Source organism: Petaurus breviceps, unplaced genomic scaffold (assembly GCF_028583685.1).
Source record: "Petaurus breviceps papuanus isolate PSGF00001 unplaced genomic scaffold, PetGlider_PUasm1.0 115, whole genome shotgun sequence".
Classification (NCBI taxonomy): Eukaryota; Metazoa; Chordata; class Mammalia; order Diprotodontia; family Petauridae; genus Petaurus; species Petaurus breviceps.
Window position 1 is genome coordinate 1,130,898 of NW_027185612.1, and position 24,212 is coordinate 1,155,109.

A 24,212-nucleotide genomic window follows, 5' to 3' on the forward strand; every position below is an offset into this window, starting at 1 on the left:
AAGAAGAATGATAAGGATATTAGGGAAAAAGCAAGGGGAGGCTCCCCCTCTCTCTCTTTCTCTTTTTCTCTCTCCTCCTCTCTTCCTCCCTCTCTCTCTCTCTGTCCCGCTCTCTCTGTCCCACGGTTCCTTTCTGCTGTGTTCTGATGGCCACACTGTTAAGATGTAACTGAATAAAGAGCAGCTTCGCTTGGCAACCTCCGTGTCCTTGGGTGTTCTGTGGGGGTGAGTTCTTCTTGGAGACAAGAAGCCGGAGACATCCGAAGACTGGGTATAAGGTAAGACAAGGCCGGAGCTGGGAAGGAGAGCCCAGCAGTTGAAAATAAAAGTTTGTCAGGCTTGGGAATCACAGGTAACACTGACCTCTGCTACTTGTAACTCATTCAGGCCTTTGTTGTAGGTCATCACTGCCCAAGGACAGGGAGACACTGGCTGGGACTGGGATGGGGACCAAGAGAATGTTCCTCTTGGGGATGAGAGGCTATGTCACCTAGAGGCAAGAGGATACATTGGATAATGGTGATTTTATGAAGGGATTCCTCTCTGTAAAGCTCTGGAGCTCAGGGGCATTTCTAGGTGGATGGCACTGTTCTGTCCTGGAAAAGGTAAGAGGCTCTGGTCACTTAGATGGGGAGCCACCTATGGTTTTGGGTGAACTGTTTAGTAGGTCAAGTGGTTGTTCCTACTCCACTCCTCTTGTGAAGACTGATTTAAATGAAGGGAATTTAAAGGTATGACTTTCAAGGGAGGCAGCAGGAAATGAGCCGGGGAGGTAGCTCCTTGAAGGAGAGGCAGGGCCTTGAAATGTCCTTCACTGAACCACACAAATACCTTCTACTCTCGGTCATTAAGTAGCTTTATGACCCCGAGGAAAGTCCTCTGGGTCCAGGTTTCATGTGGAAAACAAAGGTCTCAGCCCAGATGCTCTCTAAAGCCCCTTCTAATGCCAGTCAGGTCACCAACGCCCTTCCTCCTCCTCTCTAATAGTGCCTTATGCCAGCGTGCCATGCCCTCCGTCAGCCCAGAGCTCCACCATCCTTCACCAAGGGGATGGAGGAAAGTGAGCCACCAAGACAGGCCGAAAAGCTGGGGCCCCTTTAGGGTCCCTGGCTGAGCAAGGGGTACTGGCAGAAAAAGGCAGATTTGAGGAGGTAGCTGAAAAAAGGGGTCCTAGGGCCTGAGAGGACTTTAGGACATCATCTGGTCAAATTCCCCAGATTCTATGACAGTGACTCAACTATTGGCTCCTATCCGATGGGGGAGGATTTAGTGGTTCGGGGCGCCTTGATAAACACCACCGAAGTGTTAAATAGATGGCGGCAGGGCAGGAGGGGCCGGATCAGGGCGGACGTTTTACATATGAGGAAACCGAGTTCCAGAAGCGGGTCTCATCTGGATAAGCACACTCACCCCCCCCCCCTTCCCACCCCATCTGGCCCTGAGTTGGGGGTTGGCAGTGGGAGTGTCTTTTCAGCAACACGTCAGATCTATGATTAATGGAAATCAGGATTTTTGGGACACGCCCGCACCCCTGGAAGCTGCACCTGATTTTCCTTTCGGAAGGCCCACGTTTGAATCCTAGTCAGGGCTAACCGCGTGACCTTGGAGAAGTCCCTCAGTTTCCCCCAGTGTAAAACGGGGGCGGGGTCCTCGTAATCTCTAGGGTTAAATCCGATGACGCCCCACCCCCATGCCCATCAGAGTCCGCGCGCCTCCAGGCAGCCTAGCCGAGGCCTACGGTCCAGGTCTCGAGAGGACACCGCCCCCGCTCCTCCCCCAGCCGAGGGCCTTGGCAGCTCCGCCCCTCCCCGCCCTGCGCCCGAGCACGGGGACTGACCCTCGGCAGCTCCGGTAGTCACATGGTGCTGGGCTCTGCCGGGGAAGGAGGGAGGCACAGAGGGTCGGAGCGCGGACAGGGGGAGGAAGGAGAGCTCGAGGGAGGCCGGGAGGTGGCGGGGAGGGGATGGGCTTGGCGGCGGTGAGGCTGGGCCTGCTGCTGGGCGGGGAAGCGGCACCGGTTTCCCCGTACATGGATGGGAGGCGTGCGTACAAGCACACGGACCGGGAGGTACGACCCTGCTGGGGCAAACTGAGGAGGGAGGGATTTGGAAGTGTGTGTGTGGAGGGGGGGTGCAGAATGGCGCCTACCAACGCCTGTGGTGCGGGGCCGCGGAGGGCGCATGCGCGGGGGGGGGGGCGGCAGAACGCCTGCCGGGAGGTGCTAGGGGGGGGGGGATCTTGAGCACATGAGGCTGGGGTGTTGGGGTGCGGGGAAGACGCCTGCTGTTTTTGTGAGCCCCGAATACGCGTGAGTGCAAGTGTATATGTACACATCTCTGCGCATGTGTTGGGGGGAAGATGTGTGGATGCGCACGTACACCTGGAGGTGTGCGCACGCCCCTGCGTGGGAGAGGTGTGCCTGTTGGCGCTGGCCTGGGCGTGCTCGGCCCTGCCTTTGTTCTCCACCCCCCACCCCTTGGCGGTGTGAGTGTGTGCACGCCAGGCCTTCTAGGGAAATGGGACAAAATAATGGCAGGTTTACGGATGGGAGAAGTCCTTGGGCGGGGAGGGGTGGGTAAAGGGATCCCTGGATTGGGGCGGGGCGGCACACCTCCTCTGGGAGTGCAGGCTCCCAAGTCTCAGAGGGCCATGGAAGCCAGCCTCAGCCTGACCGAGATTCCCAGCCCCAAAAGCCTTCGATTGAAGACTTTTGTGAACATATCATCTATCGCCAGAGTCAGTCCATCCCCTTCATGTATCTAGTTAGGAGTTTTTTTCCTTTACATCAATCTGAAATCTGCCTCCCTGCAACTTTTAGCCCATCGTGGCTCTGCTGACCTTTTGGGGAAAGCAGAACAAATCTAATTAACCTGTGGGCTACCTATGATATGGGAGAAGGATTAGACTTATTTTAATTTACTCAAGAAGTGAGCAGAGCTAGAAAGGACTGAAAGCTTCAGGGAGATCCATCTGCATTTCATGTGGATGTGGAAAAAGAACATCTAACAATTTGAGTTATTAAAAAGTGGAATGGAATATGGGGGGGGGGTGTACACACACATATATTTATCCCTTTATATACTAAAAGAGTTGATGTATCTGGCCTTTCCATAGGTCTTCTTCAGGCTAAACATCCCTAAGACCTTTGGCCAGTTCTTGTAAAGATGTGATCTTGAAGCCTACGTCCTTCCTGGTTGTTTCTGAATGTATGCATTGAAGCTTGTCAGTATCTTTCCTAAAAGGAAGTCCTCAGACCTATACACAATTCTCCAGGTGTGGTTTGACCAGGGGAAAGGGAACTATCTCTTCCATGGTGCTGGCTTCTGTGTGCCTCCCTTAACTCCCCTTAAGATTGTTTTAACCCCTATGTTAAACCGGATTCATATTGAAATGTAGTCCAGGAAAACCCCCAGGTGCCTCCCCATCTTATACTTGTGAAATTACACTGATATAAAACACTGTGAGGAAACTAGCAGTTGTTTCTCGAAAACTGGTTTCTCCCTGTCTCGGGGAGGAGTACCCCACTTTGTGCCTGGAGCGGTGTAGGTAAAGTCTCTGTTGTTGCAGGCATCCCTACATTCTGGAAAGGATCGGAGATACCTCTCTCCTGGGAGAAGTAGGTTCATTCGTAAACGAGGCTGGAAGGAGAATCGCCTGTTTCTTCGTTCCCAGGGTAGGGTCTGGGCTTCTTCTTGATCCCTCCTAGGTTTAGTGAGGGTTACATATATAGGGGATCACAGTTCAAGTGATGGCTATCACGGGGCTGGATTGGATCGTGTACGCAACTGCTTATAGCAGCATGGGAAAGAGCTAATTCTCTGTCCCTCTAGATAGAAGATGGAAATTGAGAGAGCAGTGGGAGATAGGGAAGGACACTTGAAATTGGTGGTAAGGCAGGAAGCTGGAGGAACCCTAGGGAGGAAAGCTTTGTTGAGAATCAGGGAATCCCTGCCACCTCCTCTCCTCTGCTTAATATGGCTATTTCTTCTTATAGGGTCTTCTGGGGAGGAGCCATGTGGCAGTGGGGGGCAACTCCCTTCTGTTGGGGGCAGGGTGCTCCGAAACACTACAGGTAAGTGCCTCATTGCTCAGCCCTCTTGGTCCTCTGAGTCTTGAACAGCGCTGTGGCCTTGAAGATGAAGACTGTTGTCCTATTCTCCTTCAGGTTAGGGAAGGAGTGGGAGAGGTAGGCCTCATGGGCCTCAGCCTCCCTAAAGGATGGCTTATCCCTTGCCCAGGGTGGCTTCAAGGTCTGTCTTCAAGGGTGCCGGGTTGTGCAAGGGTATCATTGCTCTGTAGGGCAGTAGGGGTGTTGATTTTCTCCTTGTGTTACTTTGAGGAACAGAGCAGATAGTGCTGTCTTAATTTAAAGTCTTAGGGAGGCATTGTAACTTGGAGTGTTCAGGACAGACTTCATGAAAGAGGGGAGGCTTGAAATTTTTTTTTTGGACCACTGTTATGTCAGAGGCATAATGGAGACCTGGAACCCAGGTTTTCCTAACTCTGGGGCCGGATATTTAGAATTGAGTAGCACCCTAAGAGTGGTCCGACCCTCTCAATTTATAGATGAGGAAATGGAGTTCCAGAGAGGTCATTTAAGAGTTTCTCCAGGTCACATAGTAGCCCTTCTAAAATAACTGATTCTTTATCCCCAGCAGGGCAAAGACCTCTGTTGGAGCGTCGCTGCCGGAGACCCCCTGCGATGGGTTCATCCCGGGCTCGGCTCTTCTCTGGATCCTTTCAGGAGTCACTCCGAGGGTCAGAGCAGGATACCCATAGGATTAAATTAGAAGGGGCTGTGGCAGCTAGTCATGGGGGCTCGTTTCAGGGTGGTGCCTACCGCTGTGCCCGCTGTGGAAGACACTTCCCTGGATGGGCAGCCTTGCGGCATCATACTCGTCGGCGCCATGGCCGTCCACCTTTGTCCTGCCCTGAGTGTGGGCGTCGATTTCACCATGCTCCTTTCTTGGCCTTACACCGCCTGGCCCACTCTGCTGCCACAGCCATACCTCCTGCCACAGGTTTCCTCTGCCAAGTCTGTGGGCACAGTTTTAGGAGTTGGGCAGCCCTTGCACTGCATGGCCAGGCTCATGCCTCATCTGCCCGGGCAGTCGCCTGCCCCAAGTGTGAGAAACGCTTCAGCCGAGCCTCCCAGTTGCGGGCACACCTGCGACAGAACCACCCACCTGCCCCACCACCTCGACGTTTCATCTGTAGTGGCTGTGGTCAGAGCTTTGCACAGTGGGCTGAGCTAGTTACTCACAAGCAGGTTCATGTAGCTGAAGCACAGGCATCAGAAAAAGTCCTTGCACCTCGGCCCCGGGGCCGCCCAGCACTTACTGCTGCCCAGCCAGGTGGTGATGCGGCTGATCGACCCTTCCAGTGTGCCTGGTGTGGCAAATGTTTCCGTCACAAGCCCAACCTGATTGCTCACCGCCGTGTACATACTGGTGAACGTCCTCACCAGTGCCCTGAGTGTGGGAAACGGTTCACTAATAAACCCTACCTGACCTCCCATCGGCGAATTCATACCGGTGAGAAGCCTTATCCATGCACTGAATGTGGGCGCCGATTTCGTCACAAACCCAACCTTTTATCCCATGGCAAGATTCATCGGCGCCCTCAGGGCTCTGCAGAGGCCACCAGTAGCCAAGGGAGTTTCCATCTTCCACCTCAGCTATTGGAGACTCAGCAAGACCAGGCCACAGATCCCCAGCAGGACCAGGCCATGAGCCTTCAGCAGGATCAGGCCATAGACTCACAGCAGGATCAGTCCATAGACCCTCAGCAAGATCTGGTGGACTCCCAGCAGGATCAGGTCTTGGATCCCCAGCAGGACCCAGAAGTGGATCCTGCTGTTCCCTATGGTTTTGATGAGCATGGCCGCACCTTCCGAAACCGAAGGTCTTTGCGAGGTCAGCAGCAACTACATCCTGGGGAACGTCCTTTCACCTGCACTGAATGTGGGAAGAACTTCAGTAAGAAGACCCACTTGGTGGCCCACATCCGTATCCACTCAGGTGAGCGGCCCTTTGCCTGCCTGGAATGTGGGCGCCGATTCTCACAAGGAAGTCACCTGGCAGCCCACCGTCGTGATCATGCCCCGGAGCGGCCCTTCATTTGCCCTGACTGTGGCAAGTCCTTTAGGCACAAGCCCTACCTAGCGGCCCACCGCCGCATCCACACAGGTGAGAGGCCATATGCCTGTCCTGACTGCGGCAAGGCCTTCAGCCAGAAATCCAACCTTGTGTCCCACCGACGCATCCATACTGGTGAGCGGCCTTATGCTTGTCCTGATTGCGAGAGGCGTTTCAGTCAGAAATCCAACCTCATCACACACCGCAAGAGTCATGGTCGAGAGGGGCCATTCATCTGTGCCACCTGTGGCGAGAGCTTCATTCATGAGCAAAAGTTCCTGACCCATCAGAAGAAGCATGTGGCCTGAGTTGGAAGGAACAGGAGAGCAGAGAGAGGGAGACAAACTTTGGGGGGTAGGCAAAGATAGATAAGGGACAGAGGTGTCATGATGGAGAAGGGATGGAGGGTGTTAGTGATGGTGACAGGGGTAAGGGATGGGAGACATCTAGTGGAAGTTGGTGAGGACCCTGGAGAGAGGACTGGGTGCCCTTGCCCCAGCAGGCCTGTTAGAAGTTTCCAGGTACCCCAAATGTTCCCACCTCACTGGAAGTTGTGCTTCTCTCTTCCCCCTTGGGTAAGAAGTATTTGAAAAGAAGATACATCAGCAGCTGGAGAGAATGAGAAAAACACCTGGACACATGCAAAGACCTTTAATATGTTAGGCAGCGTCTGGATTTATTCAGCTCTCTCCAGGGAAGGAAATGCCCTAATGGTGTCAGTTTCTGGCAGCACCTGATTTCTCCCATCCCCTTCGTGCTCTTCTCCCATGCTTGCCCTCCCCCCCTGCCTTTTTTCTTTATCTTTCCTTTGTGTGTATGTAGCCTTCTCTCTACTCACAACTGTTTTCAGCTTTGGATTGTCTCAACACGTCTTCTCCCTTACCTCCTTGTTTTCATTTCCCAGATCAAGACTTTGTCTAAATCCCTGAAGTGAAGTTCCCTTCTCCTTTAGTTCTCCTAGCTCTCATTACTAGAGAGAAAGGAAAATACTGGGTTTCTAATAATGAATCTAAGAAGAGCAGGTGGAAAAACCCTAGGGAATAGGCCCAGTATGGGATAGATTTGGAAGAGATCTCAAGAGTCTGTTGGAATGGACATTAAAGTTCATCTAATTCCCAGCTAATTCATCTCTTAACAAGCCTCTGCTTGAACACTTCCAGTGGTGGGGATTGAGAAACTTTTGAAGGCAGTTCATTCTGTTACTGAATATCTAGTTGTTAGAAATTTCTTTATTACATTAAATGAAAGTCTATTTCCCTGTACTTTCTACCCATTGATTCTAGTTCTGCCTTCTGGAACCATACATAGCAAGTCTGTTTCCCTCAGCTGTAGCTGAAATGTGTTCTCTCCCTTTGTTGAGTTGCAAGGGTATGAGGTCTGAGAAAGCTGTTTTCCAAGGGAATTGTGTGCAGGGGTAGAAACTCAAGACAATAAAATAAACATCAGTAGGACTTGGGTTGGTGGATGAAGAAGAATTGTTTCAAGAATCAACTCAAGTTCCTTGCTTGACAGATTCAAAGTGCTATAGACTTAAGTTTCTTATAGCTGGATATCTCAAGAGAATGTAGTGACTTCAGTCCTGGGGGCTGTGATGATTTTCTAGGAGGGCAAAATGAAGATTGAACTGGGATAAGAACCAGGTCTCCAGGGAGCTTTATCTTCCTATTCTTTGGCTCTGGGTCATCTCCAGTCATCTTGATCTATATCTTGCCACTGGACCCAGATGGCTCCAGAGGAGAAAGTGAGTCTGGTGACTTTGCACAGCCACCTCTCTCTTAAATCCAATTCTCTTGCAATTCGTGGCATCGCCTTCCTGACACCATGGTTCTCTTCAAGAATGAAGGACAGATAACAGGCTAAACTAGGGAAGGCAGAACCATCTTTATTACTGACTTTACTATTATCAGAGATTTAGAGCTGGAAGAGAGAATAGATTAGAGGTTATCTAGTCCAATCCTGGCATCTTACATGTAAGAAAATGAGGCCCAGACTTGCTTATGGTCACATAGGTAGTAAGTGGCAGTCAAAATCCAAATTTGGGTTCTCTAAATACAGCTTTGTCTGGACACTATCAGCATCATCCATGTGATTAAGATGTTGCATGGTTTGTAGACTTGTTAGACTCAGATTTTGCTCTTTAGTAGGTAAGATGGTTCTAGGGTAATATCAGTTATCCTGCATTTGGCAGGACTGGGCTAATTTTACTTTGGTGTCAATTCATATTATACAAAAATGCACATACATATGTAAATGAGGTCGAGCAGGTGAATAGGACCTCTACTATAAATGTTGCTTGCCTTCCATGGGACCTTTTAACTTCCAATATTACAAATCATACTATTTAGTTATTTGTGTACATGCTTCAGTTTCATGAACTTAGAGAATAGTAGAATTGGAAGGAGGGTCTTAGATAACTATAGTATTTGATACTGTGGCTCCCCTGTGCCATCATATTTGATACCCTCGACTTTGGCTTCCATGCTGTTGCATTTTGTTCATTTTACTTGTGACTTTTCCTTAATCCCTTTCTCTGGTTGGTTCTTCATCATCCTACCCCTTAATCATAAATGTCCCTTAGGACACTTAGCCCTTTTCTCTCTACTTTGTTTTGACAATATTTTCTGTTTCCATGGCTTCAGTTATCATGTCTGTGCAGGTAACTTCCACATCTTTTCTGGTCAAAGAGGGTAACTTTTCTCTTTTAATATCCTGTTCTTCTGTTCATAGCTTTTCCTTTCCCATCTTCACGGGAAATAGACACTTCCCTAGAGTTCTAGCTTCATAACTCCAACTGCCCACTGTGAATCTTTATCTGTGTGTTCTACTGGTACATCAAAATCAGTCTGCCCAAAACTGAGCTCAATCCTATAATCTAAAAAGCCTGCTTTTCTCACATCCTCCATTTATGATGTGACCACCATCCTCTTTCAGTTAATGATGCATATGACTTGCCTTTTTTCTTAAACTTCTCTTCCTATCCCCATATGTAGTCAGTTATCTACTCCTGACAATTCTACCTGTACTTTGTCCCCCATTGTAGTTTAGGGCCTCATCTCCCTTTGTCTAGGCTGTTGTAATAATCTTCTAACTGATCTTCATGATTCCAAGCTATCTTCTCTTTGCTGCTTGAGCAAATTTTTTAATGTGCTGCTTTGATTATATCACTTCTCAAAAATCATCAGTGGTTCCTTATTACTTATTAAGGAAAGTATAAACTCTTGATCCTGGCTTTCGAGATACTCCATAATCTGCTTCACCATACCTTTCTAGCATTATATTTTCCTTAACATTCTTTATTTGAGCTAAACTAGGTTTTACTCTCCCCCATTTTCACCTTGCCCCCTCCAATCTATTCCTCACACTGTCTTCCATTTTTGTAATAAACCCTATGCTTTCCCTCCCACTCACCCCTCATCTCCCATCTCTGTCTTGCAAAGTCCCTTTCTTGAACACCAGGTCAGGTTTCATCTCCACAAAATTTCCCTAATCACCCTCTCCACCTCCCCCCCTCCCCCAGGTGAATGTGACTTTTCCTTGCATTTTTTCAGGACTTTTACATTTAAGCTCACTTTTCCTTGTATCATTGTTATTTCAGTATCTGTCTGTTCCCCTGTTAGATTGTATGCTCCTTAAGAGCAGGGTCTGTGTTGTGTCTCTCTGTATTCCTAAAACCTAGAATAGTTCACATAGGAGGTGCTTAATAAATGTTTGTTCAATTTAATTAACTAGTCCAACCCCCTCTTTATGTAGATGAGGATGCTAAGGTTAAGAGAGGTGGGAGGCCTTGTCTAGGGTTACGGAGCTAGTTTGTGGCAGAGCCTGGACTAGGATCCAGGTTCTAGTTCTGCTTCCCCCCCACTACCACTTATCTGCTAGATTGTGAAGTCCTGAAGGGCAGACACTGTCTGATAACTCTGTACCCCCAGCAAGAAAAACAATAAATGTGTTGGATCAATGAATGAGGTGACTCCTTTGAGTTAAGGCATCCTGTTAAAATGGAAATGTTTCCTTTGAGGAGTAGTATTACCAGCTCAGTTCTATAGCATTATAAGGTTTATAAAGGCCTACAGCCTTGTGAGGTAAGTAGTGGAAGTTTTATCATCCTTATTTTGCAAAAGAAGAAATAGAAAATGAAGTGACTTGGCCATGGCACACAGCTAATAGTGGCAGAAATGTGCCCAGCCCCCAGTTCTGTTATTCCTAGCTCTATGTCCTTTTGACTGTGCCATGCTATTTCGTAAGAATGACGACATTCATCTGAAGTCCCATATCCTGTCTGCCGTCCACCTTTTTTCTGTGCTTCTGCCATGGTGTTACCACAGTTGTGAAGGGTCAGTTGCCTGAAAGTAGCAGCTGTTGCTAATGGCCAAGCAAGGTACCACCCTTTCTCCCACTGAAACTGCCTATGGATGGAAAATGAAAGGATGAACCTGAAGTTCTGATGATACTAGATTGGCCTGTATGCTGGGATTACAGGGCTCGGTGTACTGATCAGTGGGAGAACAAGAAGTAGATATGACCTGTCTGGATAAATTAACTATGGAATCTTGCTTACCTGAGTGACTCTTCCTGGGTGTCTTTGTTTTGTGTTCCTGTGCTTTCTGTAAACTTTCTGAGGACTTGGGCACCAAGGTACACCCAAGGTTTGGGAAATAATAAATTCAGTTATGAGTTCAGTAACAGGTGCATTCTTAACAATACTAAATGCTTGTTTATATACATTTCTAAGAGGGTCAGAGAAACCCGTTTGGTCTATTGACCTAATGCTGTCCTGAGAACTCCCAGTGCTACCTGAGCACATCCAGACTATTACAAGGGATTAATTAGAATAGCACATGGTCATTTTAGTGAGCTGGGACAAGGGGTATGAATTTTGATCAGGCTGTACTTGGTGGAGGCAAAGTCTAGTGAATGGTGCAGTGCTGTATTTTGGACAGTCAGATGTAGTATGAAAGTGTCACGTTCTTGGTGGGCACACCATGAGTGGGGAGACCCAGTTTTTTCTAGGACCCTGGGTTGTGGTTCTATTCCAGCCCATAGATTCTTTGTATCTGAACTAGAGTTTCGTGAATAGCCCCAGAGTGACCTCCAGTGGCTTTGTGAAGTACATACTTAAGTGTTTACCATATGCCAGATGGCATAAGGGAGGAAGGCAGGCCAGGGGTGGATAAGTTTCAGAGACCCATAGAAGGATGCCAAAGACTACTCTTAACTGCTTGTTTATGGAGGAGGAAACAGGCCTAATAGTGTGATTTGTGAGATACTATGAAGGACACCCACTCTTTTCATTCCCTTGAGAATCAGTTAACATTTTTTAAACACCAAGTATGTGCAGGGCACTGTGCTAAGCACTGGGAATACAAAAAGGCAAAAGATACTTGCTGCTCTTAGGAGCTTACAATCTAATAGAGGAAACAACATGCAGAGCAAGCTATAGGCAGGATGAATGGGAAATGATTAAAAGAGAAAAGGCATTAGAAATAAAAGGGGTTATGGAACAGCCAGGGGGTCAGTGTTACCAGACTGAAGAAAAAAGTTCTAGGGAGTAAGGTGTAAGAAGACTGGAAAGGAGAGGCGGCCAGGTGGTTCAGCAAGTAAGAGCACCGGCTCCAGTGTCGGGATGACCTGGGGATCAAATCCGAGCTCAGATACTTAGCACCACACCCAGAAATAACTGGCAGTGTAACCTTGAGCAAGTTACTTAACCCCATTGCTTTTAAAAAAAAAAAAAAGACTGAAAAGGTAGGAGTGGGCTAGGTAAGGAAGGACTTTAAATGCCAAACAGAGCACTTTGTATTTGCTCCTGGAGAATAAGAGGCCTCTGAAGTTTAGGGAGGTGACATGATAGGACCTGTCCTTTAGGAATATCATTTTAGTGGCTTGATGGAGACTGGATTGGAATAGAGAGACTTGAGTGGGTTGAGGACCTCTGTTGAAATACTGCTTCCAAGTCTGACCCACCAGCAGTCTGTTGTTAGTAATCAAAGTGAAGTTAACAAGGGTCTGCACCAGAATGGTGGCCGAGTTAGAGGAGAGGGCAAAAAGATGAAATCAGTAGGCCTTGACAACAGCTTGGATGTGGGGGCAGAGAGAGAGGAATCTAGGGTGATTCCTAGGCTGTAACCCTGAGGAATGAACCGGGTGGATTGTATTGCCCTCTACAATAATAGGGAAGGTAGGAGTGGGAAAGAATTTAGGGTGAAAGATAATGAGTTCTGTTTTGGGCATACTGAGTTTAAGATTTCTGCTGGACATCCAGTTTGAGGTAGCTGAAAGGAAGTTGGGGATGTGCAGTTTGAGGTCAGTAAAGAGATTGGGGCAGGATAGGTAAATTTGATAATCATAGAGATGGTAATTAAATGCATGGGAATTTCGATAGTTTAAAGGAAGAAGAAGAGGGCTGGACAGAACCCCAAGGGTATGATTAAAGGGCTTGAACTGAAAGAGAATCTGAATGGATTAGATAAAAGGAGTGGTCACATGGGAGAAAATCAGGATCGAGTGGTGTCTTGAAAACTTGAAGAGAAAGAAAAAACTCAAAGAAGAGAGGAATCAGCAGTGTCAAAAGCTGCAGAGAGGTCAAAGAGAAAGAAGATTGAGAACAAGCAATTAAGAGACCATTGGTAATTTTGAAGAGAGCAGTTTTGGAGAAATAATGAAAGTTGGAAACGAGATTGTAAGGGGTTAAGACAATGAGAGGAAAGTGGAGGCACCAAATGTAGATAGACTTTTAGAGGTAGAGGTGTTGTGGTTTAAAACCAGGGACACCTAAAACTTTCGGTTTCATAATGTATTGTGGTAGAACTGTTTCAAAGCATTCAGTCAGACCACCTCTAATCCAAGTATAGGCATTTATTGAGATTGACGCCTCTCATGAAGCAGGCTAAATTCCAAGAAGAACCAGCAACTTGAGAGAAGTCAAGATGGACTTTTATAGGGTAAAGATAACAATTACACAACAGAAATGTACATAGAATAGAGGAATATCATTAATATTAGAAAGGCAGGAGGAGTTTGTTAAGGGATTAGGTAATGGAGGAAGGGTCCCATTTTATGGTTCAGTGGTTAAACATTCTGGTCATTCTGCCCTCCAACTGGCTAGCTATTGTGTTCCTGTCTTAGGCTAGGTGGATGATGTGATTGTGATTTAATACAATAATACACCTGTTTCTATGGGAATGGGTCTGGGGGCAGTAACCAGGTAGAGGCAGTGGCTAGGTTCCCATCATATAGACACAACTGCAGTTTCTGTGGGAACTAAGAGTTCAGGGACACATCTGTTGTTCCAGTGAGCAGTGAGGCATATATGAAGAAGTTAGGACACTGTTGGGGAAGGTGGGGCTGGGGCTAGGTAGGTACAGCGGGCCTGCTGTTAAGTAGGGCCAGGCCTAAAATGAAGTTAGAATATTGGGGCTGGGGACAGCTTTATTAGGGTTCCATCAGTGTTTAGCTACAAAGGGCAGAAGAGGTATAGGACAATGGTTATCAGGTCTTTTGGGGGTAGGGAAGACATGGGCATGTTTATAGGCAATAGTAAATAAGCCAGTAGAGAGAGAGAGAGATTTAAATAAGTGAAAGAGTGGGGATGATAGAGGGGAAAATCTATTGGAGATGGTATGGAATGGGATCACCTGAACAAGTAGAAGGGTTAGCCTTGGTAAGGAGTGAAGCCACTTCTTCATGTGAGACAGGTAAAGGAGGAGAGAGGGTCAGAATGAGGTGACAGAAGAAAGGAGTGTGTAGGTGGCCTCAACATTTCTGGTAAAATATGAGACAAGGTTCTCAGCTGAAAAAGTTTGGGGGAAGGGGACCCATAGGAGGTTTGAAGAAGGATGAAAAGTTCCATTGTGGAGAATAGAATAGTAAGTCAATAGAGGAGGTATAGTAAGATTGCCTAGCAACAGTGAGGGGCCAGTTGAAGTTATTTAACAAATTTGTAGTGGACCCAGTCAGAATGGTTGCATGATTTTCTCCACCTTCATTTAGCAACACATGTAGGAGCAAAGGCAACAAATGGTAGGAGGGAACCAAGACTGAGGCTTGGCAGGATGTAATCAGTGATATGATAAGGGGTTAGGGATTCAAAAGAGGACATTGTAGAAATGAATTACTTCACCAAGGAGTCAAGATGAGAGAGTAGCTAGTGCAGGAGAGATAGCCTGGGAGAGAAGTGAGGGGTCAAAGGGTCAAGTCACAATGTGGATGAAGAGTAGGGTCATGTAAAGGATGGCAGACGGAGAGGTGAAAATTAAATAGATTTAATTTAAGTTTGTAAAACTGGATTTCCAAATTCTTGAGTATGGAGGTGGTCCATGTGTAGGTGAGGGCAAGAGCAAAGGTTATAATAATCTTTGTGTGCTGCTGAGGTAAAGTAGAGGTGGTTGTTGTGGTTGTTCTCAGAACAATCATCAGGAAGGTGATGCTGTGACTTGGAAGCGAATTGGATTGGGAGAGCTGTGCAAAGTCACGATTCACCTTTCCTCCAGAGCCATCTGGGTTCAGTGGTCAGATATAGATCTGGACTACTGGAGAGGGCCACAGGGTGGAGGAGTAGCTCATGGGAGGTGAGTGGGTTAAGCTCTGTTGAAATACTGCTCTCAAAAGTCACCAGTGAATTCTTGCTCCTTGCTACCTAGATATGGTGGAACGGGCAGAAGTCTGGGAAAAGAAGTCCTAGGTTCGAATCCTGGCTCTTGTACTCTGCACTGTTTGAACTTGGACAAATGGCTTACTCTCATTGGGCCTTAGTTTCCCCAGTCCTTTCTGTCAAGATGCTTACGGTATAAGGTGGAAATACGACTTAGGTAATTAAGTATGCAATAGGTGGAAGGTGACGAGGCCCACGAGAAGCCTCGAGGGACATACTAAGTCCCAATAGGGACAGGTTAAGTCCATCTCAGGAGCATCAGAGATGACTCTCACGGACCCTCATTCACTGATGGAGAGTGAAAGGAACGCTGGCAGTCATCTGGTCCAACGCCCCGGTGTCAGGCAGGAACCTGAGGCCGAAAGAGATGAAGTGACAGCCTTAGGGCGCTGGAAGACGCACCCACGGCGGAACCTGAAGAGTGCGTGGGTGCGGCGGGTGCGAGGGGGACCGCGGGAGATCGGCGGGCCACGCTGGGGCGAAGGCCTCCTCCGGGGACGTCGGGTCCCAGGAGAGGCTTCGCTGTTGTCCTCTAGAGGCGGGAGGGCGCCTCTCGGGTCGCTGTTCGGCGTCCTTAGGAAGGTGCGAGGCTGGGGGTGGGATCCGCTGGAGCCCAAGAGACGGGTTAAGGGGGAGCAACTGACGGTGGTGCAGGTCTGGGAGCCCAGAGTCTAGCCCGGGGTGGCAGCGCGCTTGGATACCAGGCACAGACGGCGGGAGTGGAGCAGGGACTGAGAGTGAGTCCGGGCTAGAGGTGAGAGAACTCCTGGCCGAGGGCCCCCGCGGGCCTTTCCGGTCACCCTCACTTCCCTCACTCCATTTTTCAAAGTGACTTGGTTTTTTCTTTTTCCCCTCGTGTTCCCCCGCATCTAGGGGGTTAATGCCCGGGCTTCCGGTTCACACCCCTCTCCTCAATCTCTTCACGGGTGTTTGAGAACAAAGAAGGCCTGCCTCTGCTCTCCTCTGATTGAGCTGCTCTGGCCACCTGAGAAGGATCGCCAATAGCAGCGCGGCAGCCTGGGGCTGCCCCGCCCTCCAGCCAATCAACAGCTTCTGCCCGTCCTTCACCGCTTAGTATTAACATTAGCCACTGGGGTTAAGGTACCTCTTTATTTCTCGGTTGGAGTCTGCTAATGGGAGCAACGAGAAAGGAGCCCAAAGAGGCCCAGCCCTCGCTAGTTCTTTCCTCTGCCCACGTCTGAGCGAGGCCAGGTGTCCCAGGAATGACGTCCCCCAGGCCCCTGCGCTTCCGCCCTCCAAGCTGCGGCCCCTTTCCTTTGGGGATGAGGAAAAGCAAGGCCCGCTTTGGGGGTCTGGGGGTGGTGTAATGGGGTGGTTCTGGAGGGCCTCCCTGGAGGAGGCGGCGGCCGGGCCCTAAGGACAGGGCCAGAGATATGATCGGGGTAGAGTGAGATTCAGACGCTGCAGGGACTCAGGGGTGGGGGTGGGGTGTCCAGGAGGAGCCGGCCCGAGCAGTGGGATAGACCAAGAGAGTGGGGAAAAGAGCAAAGTGAGAAGCTCCGGGGAGAAAGCTGATTTACGGAGGTTCCACCCTCCTGGCTTTATTTGGGAGAGACAGTTCTTTTGGACAGTGCATCTGTATCAATCAGGATATTAGGCAGTTTAGGACCGCGGGGTTTTAGAAAATGGTGGAGTGAAAGAAGGTCTGGTTGGACTATGGAGTAAGAGGACCAGAGTTTGATTCTCAGTTCTGCTCCCTACTGCCTGTGAGACCTTGGACAACTCATTTCACCACTATAAGGGAGGTGTTTGGTTGAGACACTATAGATGAGTCTCACGTTTCCTATCTTCTGGCTTTGTTCTGAAAAAGACTGTAGGACCTGGAGCAAGCTACGCCAGAACTTCATCATCTAGTAAAATAAGACTGAACTAGATTTTTTAAATCTATTTTTAAATTAAATTTTTTAAATTAAAATTAAAAAAAATTTAATTAAGAAAAATATTTTCTTTTCCTCCCACTTCTTCCTCCCCCATTGGAAAAAAAGAAAAGAAAAACACACAAAACCTTTGTAACAAGTGCTCATACTCAATCAAAACAAATTCTAGCATTGAATAGTTCAAAAAATGTCTCATTCTGCACCCTGTGTCATCAGTTCTCCCTCAGGAGGTGATTTCTGAGAACCTTTCCAGCTCTGACAATCTTTGGTTTCTATCTTATAGATGAGGAAACAGAGGCTTGGAGAGCCCTTAGAAAAATCAGATGTCAGTTGATGCAAAAAAATTATTATAATTTTACTTTGAAAATTGAAAATTTGAATATTTTTCAGTCCTATTTTCTTTGTCTTGCAGATTAAAAAAATGCAGTGCATCAGCTGATGCCATGTAGTCCTTTGACGCCATGTAGTCCTATTCTTAAACTTCTGCCCTTCTAGTATTCAGTTATTTGCCCCCACACCAGGAAGCCCAGGTTTTCTTAGTAGGAGTGCAATACTTCTGGCACCACACTCATCTTTTATGAAAGTGAAAATATTTTTGTGCAAATCCTCAGGGAATAGGATGTGGGTATGTGGATTGAGATATTGGGGTCTAGTTTGTCCTCTGCCTCAGGACTCAGGTTGATTAAAAGAATCCCTGGGGAGAGACACCATGGTATAGCAGAGAGCAGGATGACCTCCAATACTACTTCTGACACATGCATTCTTATGTAATCAGGACAAGTTATATAATTTCTCTATCCATGGCAATTGTCTAAGACCAATTGGTCCCAGGAACTAACTCTTTCCCCTGCTAAAAGTAACAGGTTAAAAAAAAAAAAAAAGTAATCCCCAAGACCTTAGTTTTTGCCTTGTTTAAAATTAGTACAATAGCTTCAGTCCCTTCTAGCTCTAAAATTTAAGATCCCATCAACTTTATTCTCTTTAGTCACTGAGACAGCAAGAAACTAGATCATGCCTGGTTGGTGAATCTGGGTGTTCTGTGCGCAGAGTTCCTGGAGACCCTCAAGTAAAATTAGTGTTGGAAATGCCAACTTGAAAAAGCAAAAACACAATTGATAGAAAAATCTGATATCAAAAAAAATTTATTAGGGAGAAATCCAAAGGAATTGATCACTTCTGGCCAGAAGTGGACCCTGTGCTTCTTGTGGAAGGAGTCCAGGAGATAAAAGCCAAGCAAGTTTTATATGGTAGTTTGGTGCAGACACTCCCTTCATTCTTTTCTGGGTACATCTCCCCATTATCATACATTATTACTAATGAGGCTCTAATTCTTTCAGATAATATACATAATACATGAACCCCAGGATATGGATCTCTCTCCCCACCCCCCCCCGAAATCTAACCCAGATATGAACAGTGTCTGCTTTCTAATGAGTCAAATCTACCTGCTCTTTTTTATTTTACATCATTTCACTTTTAGTAATATCTAGGAGTTCTATGGGAACTGGGAATCCAACTTCTTCCTGAGGTTACTGTCTGGTACTTTTATCAGTAGCCTTATTTCAGCAAATTTTGCATTTCTGTGGAAACTTAACCCTTTGCTACTTCTCACATTAGTTATTGAGCATTTGGGGGCTATAAGCTTTATGAAGAGGAGTAAGACTTTCCTGGCCATGAGGACCTAATAGGTTGGGAGAGAAGATAGAAATATAAGAAAAGCTGAAGGCAGTAGAAGAGATGTTATGAAAAGCACAGAATTACTTGTTGAATGAGTGGTTGAAACAATCATTGTTAGAGGAAGAACTCAGTATTGACTGAAGCAAAAGGCTACATAAGTGAAGTAGCTTTTGTACTGGCCCTTGAAAGATGGCTAAGGTTTGGAGTGGTATTCTGGATTAGGTAAGTAATAAGATGTTGGAGGCAGGAAAAGCTCAACTTGTCTTTGGGGGGATGGCAAAGACCAATTTCATTAGATTGTAGTGTACTTGAAGAGGGATGAGAAAAGGTTGCAAAAGTGTGCTAACCCCAGATTGTGAAGGGTCTTGAAAGCATGGCTGAATTTATACACTATATCATCAGCAAAGAGAAGCTTTTGAAGGTGATGAGAATGGTATTTGAGGAAGAAAATTCTGAGCATAGTGTGCTGGATAGATTTGAGGGAAAAGAAATGTAAGGCAGGGAAACAATTATAGGAAGCCAGGTATGAGTTGGAATAAGGACTTGAATTTGGGGGTGGCTTTGGGAATGGAGGGGATGGTAAGTATGAATGACCACTGGAAATAATAGACCCTTCTTACAATGAGGCTGAGCTGTTGTCAGATAGAGGCCACAGGATCATAGATTTAGAGGTGGAAGGGCTGTTGCTAGGCCTGTTAATAACTGGTCTAAGCTTAAATCTCTGGTCTTCCAAGAGGTCTATTCTGATTCCCCCAAGCTGAAGGTAATCTCACCTCAAATTTTTTGTAGTATATGTCTGGGACTCTTTTTTGCCCCAACCATCTTCTACTTTATATTATATTTATGTAAGGCATCATAATGTTAATAGGAGTTGAAGATCTTTCCCAACTGTTAATAGGTCTCACAGTGGGGCCCAACCAGAGAAACTGGCTTAGGGGAGGCTTGTTTTTCAGGAAGGCCCTCACCTTTTGTTACTTTGTGATTAGGCAGTAGTAGATCAAAAGGGTTGTGATGCCCTCTGACCCTGAAGAAGTATATATATTCTAAGGTTAGAAATTTGCTTTGGGGCTTACTCATAGGAGTGTTTGAGTGATATAGCCAGATGAGACTCTAGGTAGCCATTAAGGAGACCCCCAGCTTTTGAAAACCCAGATGTTGATGCTTCTCTCTCTGGTAACTATGTATGTATATAATGGTCAGATAGTTGGATCTGTCTGTTGATCTGTGATGCAAGTATTATTTGGTCAGATGGTTATAAACCCTGTCTCTTGGTCTTTATGCTACTATTTCTGCTTGTAATTTCTGTTGGTATTTTCTCTGAAGTTTGGGGTTTTGACTTTTCCCCCTTGTGAGGGATAACTTGTGAAGTTTTCCCATTCTGAACATCCTATATACATTCTTATTCCTTATACTTTGTAACTAAGTTCAGTATCGTTTCCCCATATATATAGGTCATTGTGTATTTCAAGGTAATGTAAGAGCTATTGAGTATTAATACAATTGATTAACTATTGAGACCAAATTAGAGGTGTTTTTAGTTCGGGGAAAGGAATGGTAGTGTGAGAGGTAGCAAAGGTTTAAGTTTCTATAGAACTACAAGAATTGCTAAAACAAGACTACTGATAAAAAATACCAGACAGGGGGTGGCTAGGTGGCACAGTAAATAGAGCACCAGCCCCGGAGTCAGGAGGACCTGAGTTCAAATGCGGCCTCAGACACTTGACACACTTACTAGATGTGTGACTTTGGGCAAGTCACTTAACCCTAATTGCCTTCCAAAAAGCAAAAACAAAAGTACCAGACAGTGGCCTTGGGAAGAGTTGAGGCAGTAGCCTTGGGAAGAAGTTGGCTTCCCAGTTCCCAGAGAACTCCTAGATAATACTAAAAATGAAATAATGTAGAATAAAAGGAGCTGGCAGCAGCAGGTGGATTTGACCAATCAGAAAGCAGACAGCGGCCTTGGGACACTCAGGCCCAGATAAGGACACATCTAGGTTGGACTGAAGGGGGTTCAGTATTCTGGGGGTGTTACTCTGCTTGTGTAGTGGACCTCATGTGTTATGTATATTATCTAACAAAATTAGAACCTCATTAGTAATAATTAGGGTAATGAATGGAGAGGGCTTTTCGACTATTGGTTGGCATTAATAAGAAGATTGTGAGCTTGCCTTACCAACCAATGGTAAGGTGGGACAGTGGAGAAGGTGTGGAATTCCCACGTTAGGGCTTTATAATCTTGCTTTTGCCTTCTGTAGTGCTCTCCTCCCTTCTGACTTTCTTGTTGGATTTGGGGACACCCTTTCTCGAGAAAGATGGTAATAAAGTTTTTGCTTCTACCTTGAGAAGTCTCTGAGTCATTTTGGGTGAGTGGTCTTCTGACACATACACCCTGAACTAAGTAAATGATATATATGTTTGATTAAAGTAAGATTGTTGACCCCTTTTGAGTTGCTTTCCTTTAGAAAAGCCAAAAACCTATGCTAGCAACCCTCCTGTGTGCTGGTCTTCATGGCCTTACATTCCCACAGCAGCTGCAGGTAGCATTGTTGTTATGGTTATATTCTCTCATTATATTGTAAGCTTCTTGATAATAAAGGAGTGGGAGGAATTCTGCCTTTGGTTATCCAGGTGAGGATTTGGGTAAAGATTCAGAAGATTCTTGGGGCTAGAGATAGCCTTTAGAATAAGCCCAGTTGGCTCTGATAGTTAGGAGGTCTGTGTTCTAAAATTCTGTATGATCCTATGCAAATTACTTAACCTCTCTGGGCCTCAATTTCCTTATCTGTTAAACGGAGAAACTACTTACTACTCTGCCTATCTCTCAGGTGAGGTGATCAAAGATGAGGTGATAGAAGTGCAAATTATGATGCAGGTATGTGTGTGTGTGTGTGTGGGGGGGGGGCAGTGGTTATTGCCTCATCCCCAGCCTTCAGGTAAAAAATAGGTAGGGGTTGGTATTTGTTCTACCTTTGAGGGTGGGACATCCCTTGCCTCCCTGTTGTGTTCGTCCTTTGTTTTTGAAGAGGACCATGGCATCGAGGAAATGATGACATGACTTGCAGTTGACTTTGACTTGAGTGAGGGAGAGCTATGCAAGGTTTCATTTTTCTCCTCCAGAGCCATCTGGCTCCAGTGACTAGATATTCATCAGGATGACCCAGGATGCAATGGGAGACCTTGGCCCTTTTAGACTAAGGCCTTTTCAGATACTCACTTAGAGTACTCTAAGTGCCTCCCTAAAAGGAGAAAGAGTGAATAAGAACTTCTTTATCCCCTAGGGCTACTAAACCAGGAAAATTCGTGGGCTGAGAGAGGGAAAATGAGTAGAACTAGGCTAGAAGGATCAGGAGCCTATTGAAACTAGGGCAAAAGACAGTCTAAAAAGAGGTAGATGCCTCCAGGACCTGGATTTGGGACTGAGCTGTTCTCCGAGAGACTTCCAAGAGGGCAAAGGAATGAGAAAGTTAAAGTAGCTGACTCAGTTACCATTTGGTAGTAGTTCCCTAGGGATTCTTGGGAATGGAAGGCCCCTTACACAAGGGTAAATAGCTTAACCTCCCTCCCAGTGTCATAAAATACAGTTCTTAGGGACAGAAGGGCATGGCATGATAGTGCTAATAAGAATTGTGGATGTGTGATTAATGCATTGAATTTTTGCTTTTCTTTTCTTAGTTGATTTTCATGTGATCGCTATGAGTGAGGTAGAAGGTTAGTTTTACTATCAAAAAATAAAGCCAAGATCATACACCTAAGAAGCTTTAGGACTAGAATTTCCTCCTTGGTCTTTCTGTGGACAACATGGCCAATTTTTGAGTTTCTTCTTTGACCTTCTCCACTCTAGGATTTGAGAATTCAGTATTTGGCAGTGAGGAAAGATGGAGGGGATGGGTTGGACATATAAAAGGAAGAGAGGGGCCCAGGAAGAATGGAGCAGGGTAGAACCTGGAATGAGTTGCGTGAGTTGTGTCTGGGGGAGTGGAACCTAGAACAATCTGTTGAGGGGAGTCAGAGAGGAAGTATTCCCATTGGGCTAGGTTATCTTGAGAAGTGGGGAGAGGTAGGAGGGACAGGGTAATATAATGATTATAAATCAATCACTTTAAGGTTTACAAAGTTCTTTTCTTTACAATAACTCTGTGAGGTGGATAGGGCAAATTTTATTCCCATTTTATAGATGAGGCTACTGAAACCCACAGGATTGGAGTGACTTGCCAAGGTCACACAATAAGGGTTGGAGTCCCAGGAAGGGAAGGGGGAAGCAAATAGGCATTTAAATAGGGCCTACTATGTGTCAGTCACTGTGCTAAATACTTTTTAAAAAGGTAGGTACTGTAATTATCTCCATTTTACAATTGAGAAAACTGAGGCAAATAGAGGTTAAGTGATTTGTCCAAAATACAGAGTTTTTAAGTGTTTGAGGCTGAATTTGAGTGCACTTCCTGATTCCAGACCCAGCGCTTTATATATTTTTTTACCTAGCTGCCAACTCCTGGGTCCAACACTCTTTCCATAGTGCCACCATAGTGCCTTTGGTATAGGCATAGTTATGACTCAGTCAGAAAAAGAGGATTGTAGATAGTTGCCAAGATCTCTGAGACAGCTGGGTTGGCTATGTGAAGAATGTCTCTGCTCTACTTTTTAGTAAGGAATGTTATCAACTGATAGAGAATCAAATAGCTACAACTAAGCACTTGGCTATGAGGAGGCCAGTTCTGCCTGGGCATTTGTAGGGTTTAAAGGTGGAAGGAACTTGAGAGATCATCGAGTCTAACTCCCTTATTTTGGAGATGAGAAAATGGAGACCTAGAGAAAGGAAGAGACTTGCCCTAGGTTATATGGGTTGGGTAATTAAGAGCAGAGGGGAAATTTGGATTAATGTCCCCAGGGTCCAAATCCTTGGCTTTTCCCACTAAACCACATTATCTATGGCAAATGTGTCACACAATGATCCTATCTTGTAAGGCCATGCCTTAGACCAGGAGTCCCTGCTAAATCTGGCTGCAACTTTTTTTTCCTCTAGTGTCGAGCTAGGAATGGTTTTTGCATTTTTAAGTAGTTTCCATAGGTTGGATTTGGTCCTCTGGCCAAAGTAGGCTGACTCCTACCTTGTAGCTTGGGGCATGATTCTCCCAGAACTGAAGAGCTCATTTTGCAGTTACCCAAGGGTAACTCTCTTGTTAAACCTGAGTGCCAGCTGATCCTTTGCCATTATTCCTGGGGCCAATGAGAGGATCTTCCCATTAGCACAAATCAGAATTCCTGGGGAATAGGCAGGGCTGAGAGATCAGTGGAACAAGGACTGGTGGTGGACTGACACCACCAGTAAGTACAGAAAGCTTAATAAACAAGACCAATTGTTTGGAGTAGATGACATATGGGTCTGGGCTGAGTTTTTGCAGTGATGACAAATCTTACCTGCCTAGTCTTTTTCTTTTGAACCTGGGTAAATTTTTAAGGCCTTTTCCTCAAATATTAATATTAATTTAATATTAATATTTGATAATATTAATAATGATGATAATCTCACACTTATATGGTTTTACTTTAAGGTTCTGAACCTTGAGTTAGTGTTTATCTAGGTCTGGGAATCAGCATAGGGAGTAGAGCATAGCAAGGGTTTGGAATCTGGAAGTAGGTATGGAAAGGAGTGCAAAAACTCTACAGCATATACATTGGATATTGCTGATAGGTAGATTGGAAAACAGCTGGGCTCTTGTTGGAAGGAGAAGGCTAGTTTATAGAAAAAGAAATGTTTTCTGATCAGGTTAGGTCTAGAAAAGGTGGGGTGGCTTTTTAGGTTTAAAAAAATTCTCATTAAATAATAAGTTGGGGGAGGGGAGAGCCTCATCCCAA

At 46.0% G+C, this 24,212-nt stretch overlaps 1 protein-coding gene across 4 annotated transcripts; it reads left to right on the plus strand.

Moving 5' to 3' along the window:
- The first annotated feature begins 1,587 nt into the window (after positions 1-1,587).
- On the plus strand, positions 1,588-10,092 carry REPIN1 (replication initiator 1). Of its 4 annotated transcripts, none has more exons than XM_069083481.1 (4): positions 1,588-1,851; positions 3,568-3,673; positions 3,995-4,072; positions 4,656-10,092. In XM_069083481.1, exon 4 carries the CDS (start codon positions 4,703-4,705, stop codon positions 6,443-6,445), a length of 1,743 nt encoding a protein of 580 aa, XP_068939582.1. In that variant the 5' UTR covers positions 1,588-1,851; positions 3,568-3,673; positions 3,995-4,072; positions 4,656-4,702; the 3' UTR covers positions 6,446-10,092. The 4 variants fall into 4 exon arrangements, with proteins under 4 accessions (XP_068939582.1, XP_068939564.1, XP_068939572.1 ...); XM_069083463.1 differs by lacking the exon at positions 1,588-1,851 and adding an exon at positions 1,858-2,068; XM_069083471.1 differs by lacking the exon at positions 1,588-1,851 and adding an exon at positions 1,858-2,068 and having other exon boundaries at positions 4,659-10,092.
- The last annotated feature ends 14,120 nt before the right edge of the window (positions 10,093-24,212 follow it).